Genomic DNA, 22402 nt, shown 5'->3' on the forward strand with positions numbered 1-22402 from the left:
TATTAACAAGGTATTTAATCAGGTAAGTTATACATAAAGTAAGACCATATTAACCTGGTAATTAATAACTAGGGAGGTTTTATTGCTATAAAAAGACAACAAAAGCGGGTGTATATATATATATATACACACACATGGAATCAGAGTTAGTATGACACAATTTATCCCAAAAGTTTTAATTCAAGATTACTAATAAAGGTCTTGTATGACAATACACAAAGTCTCAAAAGCCTAGCTTACATAATGTTCTTATATGCTTTTGTCTGTAAAACTCGCACTACAATAACATACAAATTACACCTTATATGCTTATGTCACTACAATGACATACAAATTACACCTTATATGCTTATGTCACTACAATGACATACAAATTACACCTTATATGCTTATGTCACTACAATGACATACAAATTACACCTTATATGCTTATGTCACTACAATGACATACAAATTACACCTTATATGCTTATGTCACTACAATGACATACAAATTACACCTTATATGCTTATGTCACTACAATAACATACAAATTACACCTTATATGCTTATGTCACTCAATGACATACAAATTACACCTTATATGCTTATGTCACTCAATGACATACAAATTACTCATTTACTATGAACCTGAAGTATTTGCTTTTAATGAAAGTGAGCCCTGTTGTTCTATGAAGTACATATATACCAACACATTTACAGACAGACATACAGATGTACAGGAATTGAATGCAAGCCAAACACATAGAATGCAAACCAAATTCATGTACAGACAGACAGACGTACAGGAATAGAATGCAAGCCAAATTCATAATATGACATGATCTAATAACAAAAATAAACATGTCCTTGAATGTTTACAAAAACATGTACAAACATACAGGAATATTATGCTTACAAAACACATATTAGAAATCCCAGTAATAAATTCAACATATCAACACATATCGATTAACATATGTACAGGCATAAATTAAACCTGTCAATACATAACACATGTACAGGCATAAATTAAACATATCAATACATATTGATTAACATATGTACAGGCATAAATTAAACCTGTCAATACATAACACATGTACAGGCATAAATTAAACATGTCAATACATATCGATTAACATATGTACAGGCATAAATTAAACCTGTCAATACATATCAATTAACATATGTACAGGCATAAATTAAACCTGTCAATACATATCGATTAACATATGTACAGGCATAAATTAAACCTGTCAATACATAACACATGTATCTGCATAAATTAAACCTGTCAATACATAACATATGTACAGGCATGAATTAAACCTGTCAATACATATGTACAGGCATAAATGAAACCTGTCAGTACATAACATACGTACAGGCATAAATGAAAAATGTCAATACGTATGTACAGGCATACATGAAACCTGTCAATACATATGTACAGGCATAAATGAAACCTGTCAATACATATGTACAGGCATAAATGAAACCTGTTAATACATATGTACAGGCATAATGAAACCTGTCAATACATATGTACAGGCATAAATGAAACCTGTCAATACATATGTACAGGCATAAATGAAACCTGTCAATACATATGTATAGGCATACATGAATAATTAAACTCAAGAGAATAAATGGTTCCTCACACATTTAAGTTAACCCTGTCCAAAAATGTCCAAGTATTTTAACAATGAGCTTGCCGATGGTGTTTTCGGGCATGTAAAGAATGACCTTCCAAGGTCATTGATGTATGAGGGTCTAAATAAAGTGAATACTCGCCCTTTATAGGCATATACAATCAACTTGTAAAAAATTACACCCTTTACTGAAATAGTCGGTACTGAATGCATACATTACCTGTATGACTTTTACTAAAGTAAAATGAACTGCATGACTTTTACCACAGTGACTTGACTTGTATAACTTTTACCAGTGACTTCACCTGTATGACTTGTGACTTGATCTGTATGACTTTTACTATAGTGACTTGATCTGTATGACTTTTACTATAGTAACATAAAACAAAGTAGTATGTCATCATACTGATACCAGTCACTGATCCTTTGTACATCCAAGATCCCCCCTTTAACTCCTGTCGGCCTAATATTCCTTCCATTTAACGCAAGCTATATCAAATACTGATGTCTTTTACAGTCATTCTGCACATTAAGAAATGGATGATTTTAAATCTATATTGGTAAAAAGAGAATATTCTGAAATGAACCAAGCAATCACAAACTTGTCCATTAAAAATATTCATTTACAACATGGTCCAGTCTCCTCAATCCCAACAACCTAACACATTTTCATGCCACTGCATTTACAGCCTAAATTCCATGCCCGCAGCCTAAATTCCATGACCCCAGCCTAAATTCCATGACCCCAGCCTACATTCCATGACCCCAGCCTAAATTCCATGACCCCAGCCTAAATTCCATGAACCTAGCCTACATTCCATGCTCCCAGCCTACATTCCATGACCCCAGCCTAAATTCCATGAACTTAGCCTAAATTCCATGACCCCAGCCTAAATTCCATGACCCTAGCCTAAATTCCATGCCCCCAGCCTAAATTCCATGACCCCAGCCTAAATTCCATGAACCTAGCCTACATTCCATGCTCCCAGCCTACATTCCATGACCCCAGCCTAAATTCCATGAACTTAGCCTAAATTCCATGACCCCAGCCTAAATTCCATGACCCTAGCCTAAATTCCATGCCCCCAGCCTAAATTCCATGACCCCAGCCTAAATTCCATGAACCTAGCCTACATTCCATGCTCCCAGCCTACATTCCATGACCCCAGCCTAAATTCCATGAACCTAGCCTAAATTCCACGCCCCCAGCCTAAATTCCATGACCCTAGCCTAAATTCCATGCCCCCAGCCTAAATTCCATGAACCTAGCCTAAATTTCATGCCCCCAGCCTAAATTCCATGACCCCAGAATCTGCAGGATGAACTCAGTTTCTTCAAAATATGAACAGTCAAAATTGTTTAGACTCTTCAAAGAATACGAGCTTGATTTGATGTATCTGTGTATATTTTTTTTTCTCTCAAAAAAGATTTTCTATTACTAAGTGTACTAGAAATGTGTTATTTTCCATTTCAGAACTGCTGTTGATTTTAGTATTAATATTATCCTTTCATTATTACTCATTTCCCATCAAAATAATTATTTATAAAAAATCAGGTTTTTCTTTAAAAACGAACCCCAAAGAATTTAATTGCACAATAGCGTCTTTTATTCCACTCTACTGTTTCAAGAATTGCCAGGAATGAGACTAGCACATCAGAAATTCCAGTAGATACCAAACTGACAGGAATTTCTGGTACAAACCAAACCGACAGGAATTTTCAATACAAACCAAACTGACAAGAATTTCCAGTACATACCAAACTGACAAGAATTTCTGGTACATACCAAACTGACAGGAATTTCTGGTACAAACCCAACTGACAGGAATTTCCAGTACATACCAAACTGACAGGAATTTCTGCTACAAAGATACTTTTCACAGCCCAACATTTTTAAATGAAATGCCCCATACAACTGTGTGTCATATATTACAAGGAGAAAAGTACATACATTTCTGTCACTATTTCTATAATTAACAAAGTGTTTGTAAAGTAAGTATGTTGTACTTAATCTGGACAAAGTCATAACAAATATCATAGTCAAATAAATCAAACAAATATCACTAGTCAAATAAATCAAACAAATATCACTAGTCAAATAAATCAAACAAATATCACTAGTCAGATAAATCTGAAGTCATAATCCAGTTATTGATACAAAATAGAGTATGTAATTTTAAATGAATACAAACTGAAAATGTCTGGTAGACACCAAAGATTAAACTGAATAATATTTAAGTGTCCTAAGTTAATCAGCACTACACATTAAAAAACAAAATTCATCTGTATGACAAGGACAGACCAGCTAACCTATATCTGTATGACAAGGACAGACCAGCTAACCTATATCTTGGTTCCCAAGACACAAATTCCATGTCTTTTCCAAAACTTTTTCTGGGCCATTTTGCAAATGCTGGGACCATTTATCGATGATAACTGATAAATATGACATTTCCAAAACTTTGCAAGTTTTTTTTTATAACAAATTCCATAACTTTTCACGGCCGTTTAAATTTACATTTTAAATTCCAAAACCTTTCCAGGATGAAAGTACCCATGTTAACCCTGTTATATATCAAGGACAGACAAGTTAACCCTGCTATATATCAAGGGCAGACATGTTAACCCTGCTATATATCAAGGACAGACATGTTAACCCTGCCATATATCAAGGACAGACAAGTAAACCCTGCTATATATCAAGGACAGACATGTTAACCCTGCTATATATCAAGGACAGACATGTTAACCCGGCTATATATCAAGGGCAGACATGTTAACCCTGCTATATATCAAGGGCAGACATGTTAACCCTGTTATATATCAAGGACAGACAAGTTAACCCTGCTATATATCAAGGGCAGACAAGTTAATCTATATATCAAGGGCAGACATGTTAATCTATATATCAAGGGCAGACATGTTAATCTATATACCAAGGGCAGACATGTTAATCTATATATCAAGGGCAGACATGTTAATCTATATACCAAGGGCAGACATGTTAATCTATATATCAAAGACAGACCAGCTAATGGGAAGGTCGTATCCTGCATGTTGAATAAAAAACCATGTAAAGAGTGGCATTAATGATGATGCCACCACTTATGTATTTTTCACTAATATGGACTTGTCAACAATTCAAAATAACAACAAATTTGAGGCAATGCAAATAATACAGTGAGACCCATGTAAAGCAAAACCGAAGTAAACTGACATTCTTTTCAAACAAAATAATTTTCATGGCTCAAATGTTTTTTCCCCCAACTTTTTCAATAAACTTTGATTCTGGGAACTGACACTGATTAGCTCTGAGGCACAAAATGATTTTTTGGTCACAATATATTCAATCTGAAATGAACCTCCAAATGTTTTTAAAATTTAATGCATCTATAGTCATTAAACTGTCCAAGGTCATGTTAAGTAAAATAAATGTACAGCACACATGCTTTGCTTGAAGGTCATGTTAAGTAAAATAAATGTACAGCACACATGCTTTGCTTGAAGGTCATGTTAAGTAAAATAAATATACAGCACACATGCTTTGCTTGAAGCCAACAGAAAGAATAGGATTAATATGACATCAGAAGTCATATACTGTATATCAAGTCATATCTAGTATATCAAGTTATATATTTTATATCAAGTCATATATTGCATATGAAAACATATCTTGTGTATCAAGTCATATCTTGTATATCATATATTGCATATCAAGCCATATCTTTTATATCAAGACATATATTGCATATCAAGTCATATCTTGTATATCAAGTCATATATTGTATATCAAGTCATATATTGCATATCAAGTCATATCTTGTATATCAAGTCATATCCATTTCAACCACATTACAAGTATTCAAGTCATTTTTTATGTATTATAAAACTTCTCTTTTAAAGTTTCAAAATATTTTTAGCTGTACAATGTAAATGAAATTTAAAACAAATATGGACTGATCAAAAATGATTTGGTACATCTATGAATATCTGTGTGTGTACATTAATGAAAACACCATAACAATATATGGGTGTGCAATAAATATCAATATAAAACACCCAACGAACCATATGAATTCAATATAGATATAAAATGCCTTATCAACCATATGAATTCAATATAGATATAAAATGCCTAATCAACCATATGAATTCAATATAGATATAAAATGCCTAATCAACCATATGAATTCAATATAGATATAAAATGCTTAATCAACCATCCAAGATTTACTGGGTAATTATGCAGATAACGCCATGATTTTCTTTAAAAGGGGAAGCTCCCCAATCGTCACCAAATTATGAAGGGTCTAGAAAAAAAAGAGGGGAAGAAGAAAACGGCCATAGTTCATTATTTACCTAAAACTTCCATATCTATTTCTTTCTTCTTGCTCAACTCTGTTGAAATCAGAATCTTTCAAAAGATCTCGCCTCCAGTTGTATAATCATTAATCTGTTGATTGTTTACATGAATATGCATTAATCTGTTGATTGTTTACACGAATATGCATTAATCTGTTGATTGTTTACATGAATATGCATTAATCTGTTGATTGTTTACATAAATATGCATTAATCTGTTGATTGTTTATGTGAATATGCATTAATCTGTCCCTGATTTGTGTATGAATATTGGTCTGCCCTGGATTTGGATTTTTTTCTAACATAGCTTTAACAATTTTTAAATCTGAAAATAAACCATGCTGGGATTCAACCATTTACGGTTTTATGTGTACCCCAATTTAAACATCCATTTGCAAAGCTTCCATAATTGAAGTTTCAAACAAAATCCTTGTTCCAGGGTCAATATACCAATCAACCATTTATATCAACCTGAAAACAATCCAGATGTGCAAACAGTTGCCTAGCTGAAAATGACGTAATTTGTGACAAGTGTTATAGTACCTGTGTTGGCATTATTAATGTCACAATGAGAATTTTAAATGGCTAAATGAAAATTGTATAATGCACTGAGTGAGATTTTAAACTTGTTTCCCTGCGCAAGATTTCAAACTAATGGCAGTTCTTGTGCATCAGTGTACTATAATTCATGGATCAATACAAATCTTGCATGATCTGCACAATCGTGCACCCTGGCCCCATCTTTGGGTATTAGTAAAATCAATCATGGAAACAATTATTCTGTGTGTACATAGTAACACCCAAGATGGAAACATTGTGTGTGTATACAGTAACACCCAACAAGGAAACACATTCTGTGTGTATACAGTAACACCCAACATGGAAACACATTCTGTGTGTATATAGTAACACCCAACATGGAAACATTAAAAGAAATCATAATTATCACAGATTTGTATTTTATCACTGACTAGCAACTGATTTTGCCAAAACATTTTTATGACTGGCTACAGTAGCCATAATCATCTCAATCTCAAATGAAAATAAACCAAAAACCAGAACAAAATTAAGATTTTATTTTGGTCAAGAGAGTTTTATGACTGAAAAGTGTCCATGTTATCAACATTCCATATTAACTTACATATGTAAATGCTAGAAGAATCACCACCCGACATCAGTCTTTCTATTGGCAGCTACTGGCACTCAAGTTCTTCTTTTATTGATGTTTAAAGTTCCACAGCAATCTATTTTCACTAATATACATATAGAGTACAAAGTTGATTATCCAAACTTGTCAAATGAGTTACATAATTATTTTGGAAAACATTTTGGGAATAAAAATTCTCATACAAAGATGGCCTGAACTCACAGGCTTGTAAATTTTCACATCATAGCACACAGTTTATGAAAAAAACAAACAAAAAAAAACCTCCAAAATCCTTAGATAGCTTTCCACCAATGCCAGCCTAGTAGAATGAATGGCTACCAGTTTTCCTGGTCCTTCCAGCTTGATACAACCTTCATATTACCTTAGAGTGCCAGAGGCAAATACATCATAAAATACTTGAATTTACTACGCCATGCACAAGAACATACTCCTGACAACAACACGGGCTGCTGAATTTGAATCACATGACATTCAAAAGCATTCTGTAGTTCAATTTCAATCACATGACACGGATGTTCAAAGACGTTCAGTAGTTCAATTTAAATCACATGACACTGATATTCAATGGTGTTCAGTAGTTCAATTTCAATCACATGACACTGACATTCAAAGACGTTCAGTAGTTCAATTTCAATCACATGACACTGACATTCAAAGACGTTCAGTAGTTCAATTTCAATCACATGACACTGACTTTCAGAGACGTTCAGTATTCAATTTCAATCACATGACACTGACATTCAAAGACTTCAGTATTCAATTTCAATCACGACACTGATATTCAAAGACGTTCAGTATTCAATTTCAATCACATGACACTGACATTCAAAGACGTTCAGTATTCAATTTCAATCACATGACACTGATATTCAAAGACGTTCAGTATTCAATTTCAATCACATGACACTGACATTCAAAGACTTCAGTATTCAATTTCAATCACATGACACTGATATTCAAAGACGTTCAGTATTCAATTTCAATCACATGACACTGATATTCAAAGATGTTCAGTATTCAATTTCAATCACATGAGACTGATGTTCAGAGACGTTCAGTAGTTCAATTTCAATCACATGACTGACTTTCAGAGACGTTCAGTAGTTCAATTTCAATTACATGACTGACATTCAAAGACGTTCAGTAGTTCAATTTCAATCACATGACACTGACTTTCAGAGACGTTCAGTATTCAATTTCAATCACATGACACTGACATTCAAAGACTTCAGTATTCAATTTCAATCACGACACTGATATTCAAAGACGTTCAGTATTCAATTTCAATCACATGACACTGACATTCAAAGACGTTCAGTATTCAATTTCAATCACATGACACTGATATTCAAAGACGTTCAGTATTCAATTTCAATCACATGACACTGACATTCAAAGACTTCAGTATTCAATTTCAATCACATGACACTGATATTCAAAGACGTTCAGTATTCAATTTCAATCACATGACACTGATATTCAAAGATGTTCAGTATTCAATTTCAATCACATGAGACTGATGTTCAGAGACATTCAGTAGTTCAATTTCAATCACATGACTGACTTTCAGAGACGTTCAGTAGTTCAATTTCAATCACATGACACTGACTTTCAGAGACGTTCAGTAGTTCAATTTCAATTACATGACTGACATTCAAAGACGTTCAGTAGTTCAATTTCAATCACATGACACTGACATTCAAAGACTTCAGTAGTTCAATTTCAATCACATGACACTGATGTTCAGAGACGTTCAGTATTCAATTTCAATCACATGACACTGACATTCAGTATTCAATTTCAATCACATGACACTGATGTTCAGAGACGTTCAGTATTCAATTTCAATCACATGACACTGATGTTCAAAGACGTTCAGTATTCAATTTCAATCACATGACACTGACATTCAAAGACATTCAGTGGTTCAAATTTTAATCACATGACATTCAAAGGCATTCTGAAATTAATAAAATTCCCCCCATTTTTTATGTACCCGTCTCTGCTCTTGTAGAAGGATTATAAAACAAGGGGCAGAGGAAACCATAGCTAATTCCTGTTGATATAAAATGCTTAAAAAGGAAAATAAGTCTAGTTCCTGCCCTTATAATGCTTACTTAACTGAACAGATAGTTCAGATGACTAAAGTAGCAGATTATCAAGGTTTTACTGTAACTTCAGATTATCAAGGTTTTACTGTAACTTCAGATTATCAAGGTTTTACTGTAACTCCTTTCTTTAGTATTCTGATTCAGAAAACAAAGTACATTTACAGTTATCCAGCTTTTATGGGGCCACTCCTACTAAACTGAAAAAGTGGAGTGGTCTCCCTTACGGGGGATTAATGCTAAAAATACACTATTTTGCTGTCCTGCAAGTTTGCTGCAGATCAAAGGTGGCCTTTCTTCCATGTGGCCTCAAATGAGGTAGAGATGATAGCAATTACATAACATTATCATGATGTTCTCATTAGTCTCTGCAAACAGCAAGCAAAAAAAAAAATCTGCAGCATTAACCTATTTTAAAGAACACACCCTTAAATGTACAATTTTAGAATGGCTAAAGTTTTGTTGCTACTGACACACAACATGCCTTTAATACTGCTATCGACAGACAATAGGTCTTACCTGACTGCTATTGAAAGACAACATGCCTTACTGACTGCTATTGACAGACAATAGGTCTTACTGACTGCTACTGATAGACAATAGGTCTTACTGACTGCTACTGACAGACAATAGGTCTTACTGACTGCTATTGACAGACATGTCTTACTGACTGCTACTAACAGATATGTCTTACTGACTGCTATTGACAGACAATAGGTCATACTGACTGCTACTGATAGACAATAGGTCTTACTGACTGCTATTGACAGACAATAGGTCTTACTGACTGCCAATGACAGACAATAGGTCTTACTGACTGCTACTGATAGACAATAGGTCTTACTGACTGCTACTGACTACTTATAGACCATAGGTCTAATGATACTGATACTCACAGACCATAGGCCTTATGAAAATTATTGACAGATAGCAGGCCTTATTAAATTCGACTGGAAATATTACAGGTTCTCCACAGGAATGCTAGCAGCTAATATTGGAAGTGATGATGCTGATGTTGCTTCAATTGCTGGGAGATCGTGGGAGACGGATGACTCTAAATCAGGTAATGTTGCTGACACCAATACCATTCCAGAGTGATCTGACAATTCCAAATCATCATTTCTTGCACGCTTGGAGGCTGGAGGTTGGGTATCAGATAACGATGATGGTGAACTTCCACCTGAAGACTTGGGATAATACCCTTTTCTTGTGACAAGTGTGCTCATTCTGTCAACAGGAGCATAGGGACGAGTGTCAAAGTTGCGAGTGACATTGCGAGTTGAGATATTGAAGGAATTCAAGCTCTTAATATTTTGTTCGTTCACACCTGGTTTTCTTCTATCAACCAATTGTCTTTGGGAACTTCTGTGAGGTGACCTTTGACCTGGCAGATTCTGTGGGATTATCTGACTGTAGGGGGATGGTTCATATTTTTCCAGTGCTCGTTTTCCTCTGAGTGTAGCCTGTTTTTTCATGGTTCGCACTTTGGATGCTTCCTTGTTAAGGTTCACTACAAACTTTTCCACCTGTGAGGAAGTTGAGTGCCACATCTCCAGTGAATGGGTACGATAAAGATGCATACGACATTCAGACAGGTTGTAGCTGCTGAAGCGACACATCCGACACTTGTATCTCTTCCATCCGAGGTGTCGGATCACATGGCGCCGAACGTTAGATATGTGACTGAACTCCATTCCACACTGCAAACAGCGCAGATTGCTGTCATCTATATATGTATTAATTTTCTTCTGGTCCTGACAGAGGGATTTACGTGTCCTGCTCTGATCAACAACATATATACGGTTTGACTTAATTTTTTCTACGGGTCGTCCAGGTTGTTTTCCAACCCAAATCTCCTCTACTGTATGCAGAGTATTTCCAGAATTATATGAATGTGTGTTTGTGTTCCAGTCTCCATCTTCATCCTCTGAGGCAGAAATTTCCTCAAAGTTTTCCTCAATGTCACTCATTCCATCTGCCTCATCAAGATTACGCTCATGCTCCCCTGATGTGGAAGCCTGGACTACATCCTTACTACCTGAAACTTGTGTGTTGCATTCTGGGTGTGAAAAGGACTTCCTGGCTGATGATAGCCTCACACTACTGTTAGGTTTCTCAGTCCTCTCCGCACCTTCTCTCTCAGTGTTGTCAACAGCTCCCACATTACTTTTCCAACATGAATCTTTCTTCACTTTCTTCATAATAGTGGTCTTTTTACTGGATCTCTTCATCTTCAGTAGTTTGCAGTTCCTAACGTGTTTCTGATAAGTCCTAGCCTTGGCAAAGACACATTTGCATCCTGCACAAGTTCTCCAACCTACACCTGATGTCACAGCTATAAATGGCTTGAAACTGCATCCCTTAACTTCTGACTCAGTCCTGGCAACTACTAATTTTGACCTGTCTGAACAAAATGGTCTGGCTTGCTTGTCGCTGACTACAGGTTCTGTTGCTGTAGAGACATTCGAGGCACGATCACGACTGCGACTACTACTATTGCTAACACTGCGTCTCTGAAGCCTGGGCAGGGTAGATACCGTATCCAAAGGAACAGCCGATGCCTGATCCCGGTTGAGACTGCTACTGTTGCTGACACTACAACTGCTATGCGGAGAAATGCTGAGCCTGGAGTGGGCAAGTGACACTTTGTTAGTGACTGACCTGTTCTCTCTTTCCGCTGAGCGTGATCTTGTCCTCTCTGTCTCCAATTTCTTTAATGTAGTGTCTTCATTCTGATCACCTGATGTTAGCCCCTTCTCTCCTGGGTCAGATGACATGGTGGTCTTCACAAGTGATGTCTTTTTTCCTCTTCTAAGAGCTTTGGCTTGTGGCAGGTCTTTGTATCGATTCAGATTGTGCTTCCTGGCACAGAAGGGCCAATGTCGAATGAAGGTCTTAAACTTCCAGAATTCTCTCTTACATCCTGGACAAAGTCGTATCAAGACGTCAGGAGGTTCCTCTCCTCTGGCTTTATCAGTAGAACTCTTACTAGGGGAGGGCTGTTTCTTACCCTGGGTGTCGGAGTTTTGGATAAAAAGATTGGCTGATGAACTTGGAGTACTAGTCCCTGCTTCTTTCAGCAACTTGTTCTTTAATTTGTCAATCTTCATCATCTTCTTGGCAGCCTCCCTAGACTTACCATGTGTCCTTTCTAGATGTCTCTCCAGACTGTACTCTGAAAGCACAGTCCTACTGCACAATGAGCATGTGGGGTATAACACACCTGCATGGTCAAGAAGATGACGCACGGCACCTCGGGACTTGTCATGAAAGCGTACCATGTGCCTGGTCAATTTGTGTGGTGTGGTAAAGGATTTGTTACAAAGTGGACAGGCTCCTTCTGGGACTGAAGACATGTCTACATTAAATTCAGATATGTCTGAACCTTTTGTTTCTATCCCTGGCACTTGGCGCAACAAGTTACTGGTCTGGTAGTGGGATTTTTGATGGGTTCGTCGCAAATGTCTGGTGATTAAGTTCTTTGCAAAAAAGACCTTGTAACAAAGAGGGCATTGCAAATTAATAAATTTAATATCATGTTTTTCCTGGACATGAAGTTTCAATGCCATGCTTTCAGCACATTGAGCACTGCACAGGCGACAAGTGAGGAGCTCAAAGTCACAATACTTTTGCCAAAAATTAATCTGCCTCTGATCATTTCTTGCCTCACTATATGTAACTGTTCTGTTCCCTTCCTTTGCTAGGCTCTCAGAATTGAGCTCCTCTTCTCCTTTCAGGATGACATCTCCTTGTCTGCAAAGGGGCATAGTTCCCACATCATTGGAATCAGCTAATGAACTTGAGCTGGCAACAGATGTGGTTGATGTTGGAGATATACAACATACCGTCTGTAGTTCACTCTTTTTTGGACTCCCTGTGGGATGTTGTGGCTTTTCTTCAATTTTCCTCGTAGATCTGCTGCTTACAACATCAAGACTATTTGGAGTATCTTTCCTGATTCTGGCCTCAAATATTTTTTTCTTTGTTGATGATATGCCAAAGCTCTGATTTCTAGACTGGTTTTCTGTGCATGTGCTGTTCACATCCAGACTGGTACTGTCCTTGTTAACTTTTCTTTTTGATGGTGATGCATCTGAACTCAGATTCTCAGACTGGTTTTCTGTGCTAGTGCTGTTATTCACATCAACATGACTGTCTGGATTATCTCTCCTAGTTTTGGCAACACTGACTTTTTTCTTTGTGGGTGTAACATCTGAACTCAGATTATCAATCTGAATTTCTGAGTTACAGCTGCTATTCCCATCAACATTACTGTCCAAAGTATCTTTCTTGGTTCTGACCACATCAACTTTTCTCTTTGTTGGTGATGCTTCCAAACTCTGATTAGCATACTGGCCTTTTGTACCAATGTTCACATGAATACAACTATCTGGAGTACCTGTTCTGCTCTCACGAGCTTTTCTCCTTGCTGATGATGCTGCTAAGCTCTCATTTCCAGAATGGCTGCTAATCACATCAACACGACTCCCTGGAATATCTCTCCTTGTTCTGCCCTCCCGAGCTTTTTTCTTTGTTGGTGAATCTTCTAAGTTATGATTTCTGGAAGGGCTTTCTGTGCAAGTGATACTGTGTACATCAAAATGATTCTCTGGAGTATCACTCCTTGTGCTGGTCTCATTGACTTTTTTCTTAGTCAGTGATGCCTCAAAGTTCTGATTACCAGCGTTGCTTTCTGTGCTTGTAGTACTTTCATCTCCCGCAATCTTTGAACCAGTGGAAGCTGCCAGCTTTTCACAAAGTCTCTGTAGGTGTGATCGCTTTGCCTCTAGAAGTGAGCCAGAATGTTGAGACTGTGAACTGTCTGTTCCAACCTGATCAGTTTCCATCTTGTTCTCAACAAAAGCCTCTAACTCAACCTCCTTCATATCCAACCTCATGGCAAATGATGTGGAGGGAATAGGACTCAAAGTCACATGTTTTACCATACGTTTTTCCTTCTGTTGCTCCACTTTCTCAGCAAGACGTGTATACAGCTCATAAGCTTGGGATTTTCCTTGAAACTTTCCTGACAGTACCTCATCCATGACTGAAGACATTACATTTGTCTCATTCTTTCCAAATGTTGTTTTATTTAGAGACATTACTGATCCCGCCTCACTTCGCCCTAGCATTTTTGGTGGTGATGGTGGTGGTGGTTGGGGTTGAACAATGATAGTTTCCCCCTCCTTTTCCTTCTGTAGTAAGTTGTACTTATGTTCTTCATAAAATTCTACACAGTAAACCCTCTTGTGTGCTACAAAGTTTGGCAAACTGCGGAACAAGTTATGACAGACCTTACACTCAATGATAAAGTCACACTCGTTCATGAGAAGATGTCGCACTTCTGCAGAGCCATAATGGACTCCATTCAGGATTTGTTCAATGGATTTTCCACCAATCTGAATGGCTGTACGGATGACAGAGAAATCAACATCATGGTTGTTACTGGGTAGTTTCTTGTCCTGCTTGCCCGACATGTCTTCTATGCTCATCCAGCAACTGCAATAGAAATGAATAGATTCATTAAGACTGGTGTACACTAGTTTTATTGAGACTGGTTCTTGTTGTTGTTCTAGGGTTTAATGCCATTTTTCAGCACAAGATAGGCTATACATGGCGGCCAGTATAACTGGTGGAGGAAGAACCTTGGAAAACACAGGGAAGAACCACCGACCAATGAGAAGGTACTGGCAGGCTTTCCCCACATACCCACACAAGCCAATATCGAGACTAGTGTAAAATAGTTTAATCAAGACTGGTGTACAATAGTTTAATCAAGACTGGTGTACAATAGTTTTATCAAGACTGGTGTACAATCATTTTATCAAGACTGGTGTAAAAAAGTTTAATCAAGACTGGTGTACAATAGTTTTATCAAGACTGGTGTACAATAGATTTATTAAGACTGGTGTACAATAGTTTTATCAAGACTGGTGTACAATAGTTTTATCAAGACTGGCATACAAACAAGAGAGTCCACTAAAATCTCAACTGTATATGGAGTTTATACAGATAATAACTAGATATTTGATGCATGAAAATGGTTATAAAAATGTTTATTATGTAAAAAATGTTTTATCTAAACTTCTTGAGCATTGTTGCAGATAGTTTATTTTTTGTTTATACCAAATAAGTTATCATCTAACCAAAATTGTCATTTACACCAAATAAGTTACCATCTAAACAAAATTGTCATTTACACCAAATAAGTTATCATCTAAACAAAATTGTCATTTATACCAAATAAGTTATCATCTAAACAAAATTGTCATTTACACCAAGCAGCCATCTGATAGGTTCTCATCTATACCAAATAAGTGGTCATCTATGCAAAATTATCATTTATACCAAATAAGTGGTCAACTATGCAAAATTATCATTTATACCAAACAAGTTGTCAACTATACCAATTAAGTGGTCATCTACGCAAAATTATCATTTATAACAATGAAGTTGTCAACTATACCAAATAAGTTACATTCATTACCAAAATGTTATCATCTATACTAAATAAGTTATTACCTATACTAAATAAGTTATTACCTATACTAAATAAGTTTTTACCTATACTAAATGAGTTGTCTTCTACATAAAAAAGTTGCCATCAACACCAAATAAGTTATTACCTATACTAAATGAGTTGTCTTCTACATAAAAAAGTTGCCATCAACACCAAATAAGTTATTACCTATACTAAATGAGTTGTCTTCTATATATAAAAAAGTTGTCATCAACACCAAATAAGTTGTCAGGATGAATATTCAATCATCATGAAATGCAGTTTAAGAAAATTAGAAACTCATCATTTTGTTCTTTCTCACTCTAAGGCTTACTGACTTGCTGACTGCTATTACAATGTGTATGCCACAGCTTGCTGACTGCTATTACAATGTGTATGACACAGCTTGCTGACTGCTATTACAATGTGTATGACACAGCTTGCTGACTGCTACTACAATGTGTATGACACAGCTTGCTTAATTTGTGATTGTTTTATCAATAATGCATCATCTGCCTCTTATTGAGACAGGATTCATCATTTGTCAACAGAAGTTGGGTCTAATGTTAAAATAACATCATCCCTGCAATCTGTAAATAAATGGTTGAAGAATTGTCATGCTTTAGGTTCAGTGTTGCAAATACACAGTGTTGTAAATAAATGGTTGAAGAATTGTCATGCTTTAGGTTCAGTGTTGTAAATACACAGTGTTGTAAATAAATGGTTGAAGAGTTGTCATGCTTTAGGTTCAGTGTTGCAAATACACATTGTAAATAAATGGTTGAAGAATTGTCATGCTTTAGGTTCAGTGTTGCAAATACAAAGTGTTGTAAATAAATGGTTGAAGAATTGTCAAGCTTTAGGTTCAGTGTTGCAAATACACTGTGTTGTAAATAAATGGTTGAAGAATTGTCATGCTTTAGGTTCAGTGTTGCAAATACACTGTGTTGTAAATAAATGGTTGAAGAGTTGTCATGCTTTAGGTTCAGTGTTGCAAATACACATTGTAAATAAATGGTTGAAGAATTGTCATGCTTTAGGTTCAGTGTTGCAAATACAAAGTGTTGTAAATAAATGGTTGAAGAATTGTCAAGCTTTAGGTTCAGTGTTGCAAATACACTGTGTTGTAAATAAATGGTTGAAGAATTGTCATGCTTTAGGTTCAGTGATGTAAATACACAGTGTTGTAAATAAATGGTTGAAGAATTGTCATGCTTTAGGTTCAGTGTTGCAAATACACTGTGTTGTAAATAAATGGTTGAAGAATTGTCATGCTTTAGGTTCAGTGTTGCAAATACACTGTGTTGTAAATAAATGGTTGAAGAATTATCATGCTTTAGGTTCAGTGTTGCAAATACAGTGTTGTAAATAAATGGTTGAAGAATTGTCAAGCTTTAGGTTCAGTGTTGTAAATACACTGTGTTGTAAATAAATGGTTGAAGAATTGTCATGCTTTAGGTTCAGTGTTGTAAATACACTGTGTTGTAAATAAATGGTTGAAGAATTGTCATGCTTTAGGTTCAGTGTTGCAAATACACTGTGTTGTAAATAAATGGTTGAAGAATTATCATGCTTTAGGTTCAGTGTTGCAAATACAGTGTTGTAAATAAATGGTTGAAGAGTTGTCATGCTTTAGGTTCAGTGTTGCAAATACACAGTGTTGTAAATAAATGGTTTAAGAATTGTCATGCTTTAGGTTCAGTGTTGTAAATACACAGTGTTGTAAATAAATGGTTGAAGAATTGTCATGCTTTAGGTTCAGTGTTGTAAATACAGTGTTGTAAATAAATGGTTGAAGAATTGTCAAGCTTTAGGTTCAGTGTTGTAAATACAATGTGTTGTAAATAAATAGCTTAAGAATTGTCATGCTTTAGGTTCAGTGTTGTAAATAAATGGTTTAAGAATTGTCATGCTTTAGGTTCAGTGTTGCAAATACACAGTGTTGTAAATAAATGGTTGAAGAATTGTCATGCTTTAGGTTCAGTGTTGTAAATACACAGTGTTGTAAATAAATGGTTGAAGAATTGTCAAGCTTTAGGTTCAGTGTTGTAAATACAATGTGTTGTAAATAAATAGCTTAAGAATTGTCATGCTTTAGGTTCAGTGTTGTAAATAAATGGTTTAAGAATTGTCATGCTTTAGGTTCAGTGTTGTAAATACACAGTGTTGTAAATAAATGGTTTAAGAATTGTCAAGCTTTAGGTTCAGTGTTGTAAATACACAGTGTTGTAAATAAATGGTTGAAGAATTGTCATGCTTTAGGTTCAGTGATGCAAATACACAGTGTTGTAAATAAATGGTTGAAGAATTGTCAAGCTATAGGTTCAGTGATGCAAATACACAGTGTTGTAAATAAATGGTTGAAGAATTGTCAAGCTTTAGGTTCAGTGTTGCAAATACACAGTGTTGTAAATAAATGGTTTAAGAATTGTCAAGCTTTAGGTTCAGTGTTGTAAATACACAGTGTTGTAAATAAATGGTTGAAGAATTGTCAAGTTTTAGGTTCAGTGTTGCAAATACAGTGTTGTAAATAAATGGTTGAAGAATTGTCATGCTTTAGGTTCAGTGTTGTAAATACACAGTGTTGTAAATAAATGGTTGAAGAATTGTCAAGCTTTAGGTTCAGTGTTGCAAATACACAGTGTTGTAAATAAATGGTTGAAGAATTGTCAAGCTTTAGGTTCAGTGATGCAAATACACAGTGTTGTAAATAAATGGTTGAAGAATTGTCATGCTTTAGGTTCAGTGTTGCAAATACACAGTGTTGTAAATAAATGGTTGAAGAATTGTCAAGCTTTAGGTTCAGTGTTGCAAATACACAGTGTTGTAAATAAATGGTTTAAGAATTGTCATGCTTTAGGTTCAGTGTTGCAAATACACAGTGTTGTAAATAAATGGTTGAAGAATTGTCAAGCTTTAGGTTCAGTGTTGCAAATACACAGTGTTGTAAATAAATGGTTGAAGAATTGTCATGCTTTAGGTTCAGTGTTGCAAATACACAGTGTTGTAAATAAATGGTTGAAGAATTGTCAAGCTTTAGGTTCAGTGTTGCAAATACAGTGTTGTAAATAAATGGTTGAAGAATTGTCATGCTTTAGGTTCAGTGTTGCAAATACACAGTGTTGTAAATAAATGGTTGAAGAATTGTCAAGCTTTAGGTTCAGTGTTGTAAATACACATTGTTGTAAATAAATGGTTGAAGAATTGTCATGCTTTAGGTTCAGTGTTGCAAATACACAGTGTTGTAAATAAATGGTTTAAGAATTGTCATGCTTTAGGTTCAGTGTTGCAAATACACAGTGTTGTAAATAAATGGTTGAAGAATTGTCAAGCTTTAGGTTCAGTGTTGTAAATACAATGTGTTGTAAATAAATAGCTTAAGAATTGTCATGCTTTAGGTTCAGTGTTGTAAATAAATGGTTTAAGAATTGTCATGCTTTAGGTTCAGTGTTGTAAATACACAGTGTTGTAAATAAATGGTTTAAGAATTGTCAAGCTTTAGGTTCAGTGTTGTAAATAAATGGTTGAAGAATTGTCATGCTTTAGGTTCAGTGATGCAAATACACAGTGTTGTAAATAAATGGTTGAAGAATTGTCAAGCTTTAGGTTCAGTGATGCAAATACACAGTGTTGTAAATAAATGGTTTAAGAATTGTCAAGCTTTAGGTTCAGTGTTGTAAATACACAGTGTTGTAAATAAATGGTTGAAGAATTGTCAAGCTTTAGGTTCAGTGTTGCAAATACAGTGTTGTAAATAAATGGTTGAAGAATTGTCATGCTTTAGGTTCAGTGATGCAAATACACAGTGTTGTAAATAAATGGTTGAAGAATTGTCATGCTTTAGGTTCAGTGTTGCAAATACACAGTGTTGTAAATAAATGGTTGAAGAATTGTCAAGCTTTAGGTTCAGTGTTGCAAATACACAGTGTTGTAAATAAATGGTTTAAGAATTGTCATGCTTTAGGTTCAGTGTTGCAAATACACAGTGTTGTAAATAAATGGTTTAAGAATTGTCATGCTTTAGGTTCAGTGTTGCAAATACACAGTGTTGTAAATAAATGGTTGAAGAATTGTCATGCTTTAGGTTCAGTGTTGCAAATACACAGTGTTGTAAATAAATGGTTGAAGAATTGTCAAGCTTTAGGTTCAGTGTTGCAAATACAGTGTTGTAAATAAATGGTTGAAGAATTGTCATGCTTTAGGTTCAGTGTTGCAAATACAGTGTTGTAAATAAATGGTTGAAGAATTGTCATGCTTTAGGTTCAGTGTTGCAAATACACAGTGTTGTAAATAAATGGTTTAAGAATTGTCATGCTTTAGGTTCAGTGATGCAAATACACAGTGTTGTAAATAAATGGTTTAAGAATTGTCATGCTTTAGGTTCAGTGTTGCAAATACACAGTGTTGTAAATAAATGGTTGAAGAATTGTCAAGCTTTAGGTTCAGTGTTGCAAATACACAGTGTTGTAAATAAATGGTTGAAGAATTGTCAAGCTTTAGGTTCAGTGTTGTAAATACACATTGTTGTAAATAAATGGTTGAAGAATTGTCATGCTTTAGGTTCAGTGTTGCAAATACACAGTGTTGTAAATAAATGGTTTAAGAATTGTCATGCTTTAGGTTCAGTGTTGTAAATACACAGTGTTGTAAATAAATGGTTGAAGAATTGTCATGCTTTAGGTTCAGTGTTGCAAATACACAGTGTTGTAAATAAATGGTTGAAGAATTGTCATGCTTTAGGTTCAGTGTTGTAAATACACTGTGTTGTAAATAAATGGTTGAAGAATTGTCATGCTTTAGGTTCAGTGTTGCAAATACACAGTGTTGTAAATAAATGGTTGAAGAATTGTCAAGCTTTAGGTTCAGTGTTGCAAATACAGTGTTGTAAATAAATGGTTGAAGAATTGTCAAGCTTTAGGTTCAGTGTTGTAAATACACAGTGTTGTAAATAAATGGTTGAAAAATTGTCATGCTTTAGGTTCAGTGTTGTAAATACACTGTGTTGTAAATAAATGGTTGAAGAATTGTCAAGCTTTAGGTTCAGTGTTGTAAATAAATGGTTTAAGAATTGTCATGCTTTAGGTTCAGTGTTGCAAAGACGTTTTGTACTACATGTGAATCTTCACCAACTCTAGCAACAAAATGTTTGCAAATGGCAACTTTATTTTGAAGTTGATGGCCATTCTGCAACCAATATAGTAGACCGACTTGCAGCCCTGATATTGGTCAAGGTCTCTGCAACCAATGTAGCAGACCAACTTGCAGCCCTGATAATAGTCTCTGCAACCTATATAGTAGACCGACTTGCAGCCCTGATATTGGTCAAGGTCTTTGCAACCTATATCTGCATATGACTGCAATGATATTCTATTAAGACATGAATCAATATTTATAAACATGTATCACACTGCACTGTTGCCATCACTTACATGTATCACACATCATTGTATGCCATCATTTACATGGATCACAACACTGATACCATCACTTACATGTATCACAGCACTGATGCCATCACTGCCATGGATCACATGGCATTGACACCATCACTGCCATGGATCACATGGCATTGACACCATCACTGACATGGATCACACAGCACTGATGCCATCACTGACATGCATCATGCAGTAATGATACAATCACCATTATGCATCATGCAGCAATGATGCCATCATTGAAATATATCACACAGCACTAGGGGTGAAATGACACACCTGTGCCATGTATCGATATGATACAACTTACACAGCCTACAATACAATATATTATCAATACACATATGAACTTGATGGTCTTTCCATCTTCACATGGTCTGTCAATCGTAAATGGTGCACTTTTACACAATTTACTGGTTGTATTTCCATTATTGAGATTACAAAAATACTTTCAAACAGACAAAGGGGCCCCGAGTGGCCGAGTGGTCTAATTTGCTCACCGTTCCGGATCACTGCCATCTCACCTCTGTCTGCGTGGGTTTGAGTCCAAGGCTCGGCTAGCGTGGGTACGTGGGAAAGCCTGCCAGTAGCTTCTCGTGGGTCGGTGGTTCTTCCCTGGGTTTCCCAGGGTTCTTCCCCCACCAGTTATACTGGCCGCCATATATAGCCTATCTTGTGCTGAAAAATGGCGCTAAACCCTAGAACAACAACAACATCAAACAGACAAACTGTTAGTTGTCAGTGATTAGAGATGTCTGCTGGGTATCCATCAATCCTAAAGATGGGTTACCTGGGTACCCGATCAATCCTAATGATGGTTTACCTGGGTACCTATCAATCCTAATGATGGGTTACCTGGGTACACAATCAAAGGGAAATTGTATTAAATGTGTACTGGAACTGCTTTGCTACTTAGCTGGATCTGCAGTTACAATTTGTCACAAATGGCTAAATCCATTAGTAGTTATTAAGAGTACAGACACAACAGAAACTGATCAATTATTTATGCATAACACTCACTTTAACTATGTCTACAGTATCTTTTGCAAATAGTCGTAAAGTCACAAATGATGACTGTTGTAATATCCTGGAACTGCCATGGTCCAGTGCAACATGCTTTGAAGTTTAACAAAATCCCTCTCCACTAACATTTTTCATTCATATAGCATCCAATTGGTTTTAAATGATATCT

At 35.8% G+C, this 22402-nt stretch overlaps 1 protein-coding gene and 1 long non-coding RNA gene across 2 annotated transcripts in view; both read right to left on the reverse strand.

Annotated features, from left to right (window-relative positions):
• Positions 1-8424, reverse strand: LOC149791145 (uncharacterized). The gene is made up of 2 exons (XR_016423944.1): positions 580-8424; positions 1-540 (listed from the first exon to the last, which is right to left on the reverse strand). It is a non-coding gene; the product is annotated as an uncharacterized LOC149791145 (long non-coding RNA).
• Positions 8425-22402, reverse strand: part of LOC149791146 (uncharacterized) — a 19734-nt gene continuing 5756 nt past the window's right edge. The window contains exon 2 of the mRNA XM_089973066.1: positions 8425-14772. Coding sequence (XP_089829192.1) covers positions 10233-14765 — 4533 coding nt within the window. The 5' untranslated portion in view covers positions 14766-14772 and the 3' untranslated portion in view covers positions 8425-10232. The remainder of the gene's footprint in view (positions 14773-22402) is intronic.

The sequence above is a fragment of the Sinohyriopsis cumingii genome, chromosome 10 (genome assembly GCF_028554795.1).
Source record: "Sinohyriopsis cumingii isolate HCF-2022 chromosome 10, ASM2855479v2, whole genome shotgun sequence".
In the NCBI taxonomy this organism is placed as follows: domain Eukaryota; kingdom Metazoa; phylum Mollusca; class Bivalvia; order Unionida; family Unionidae; genus Sinohyriopsis; species Sinohyriopsis cumingii.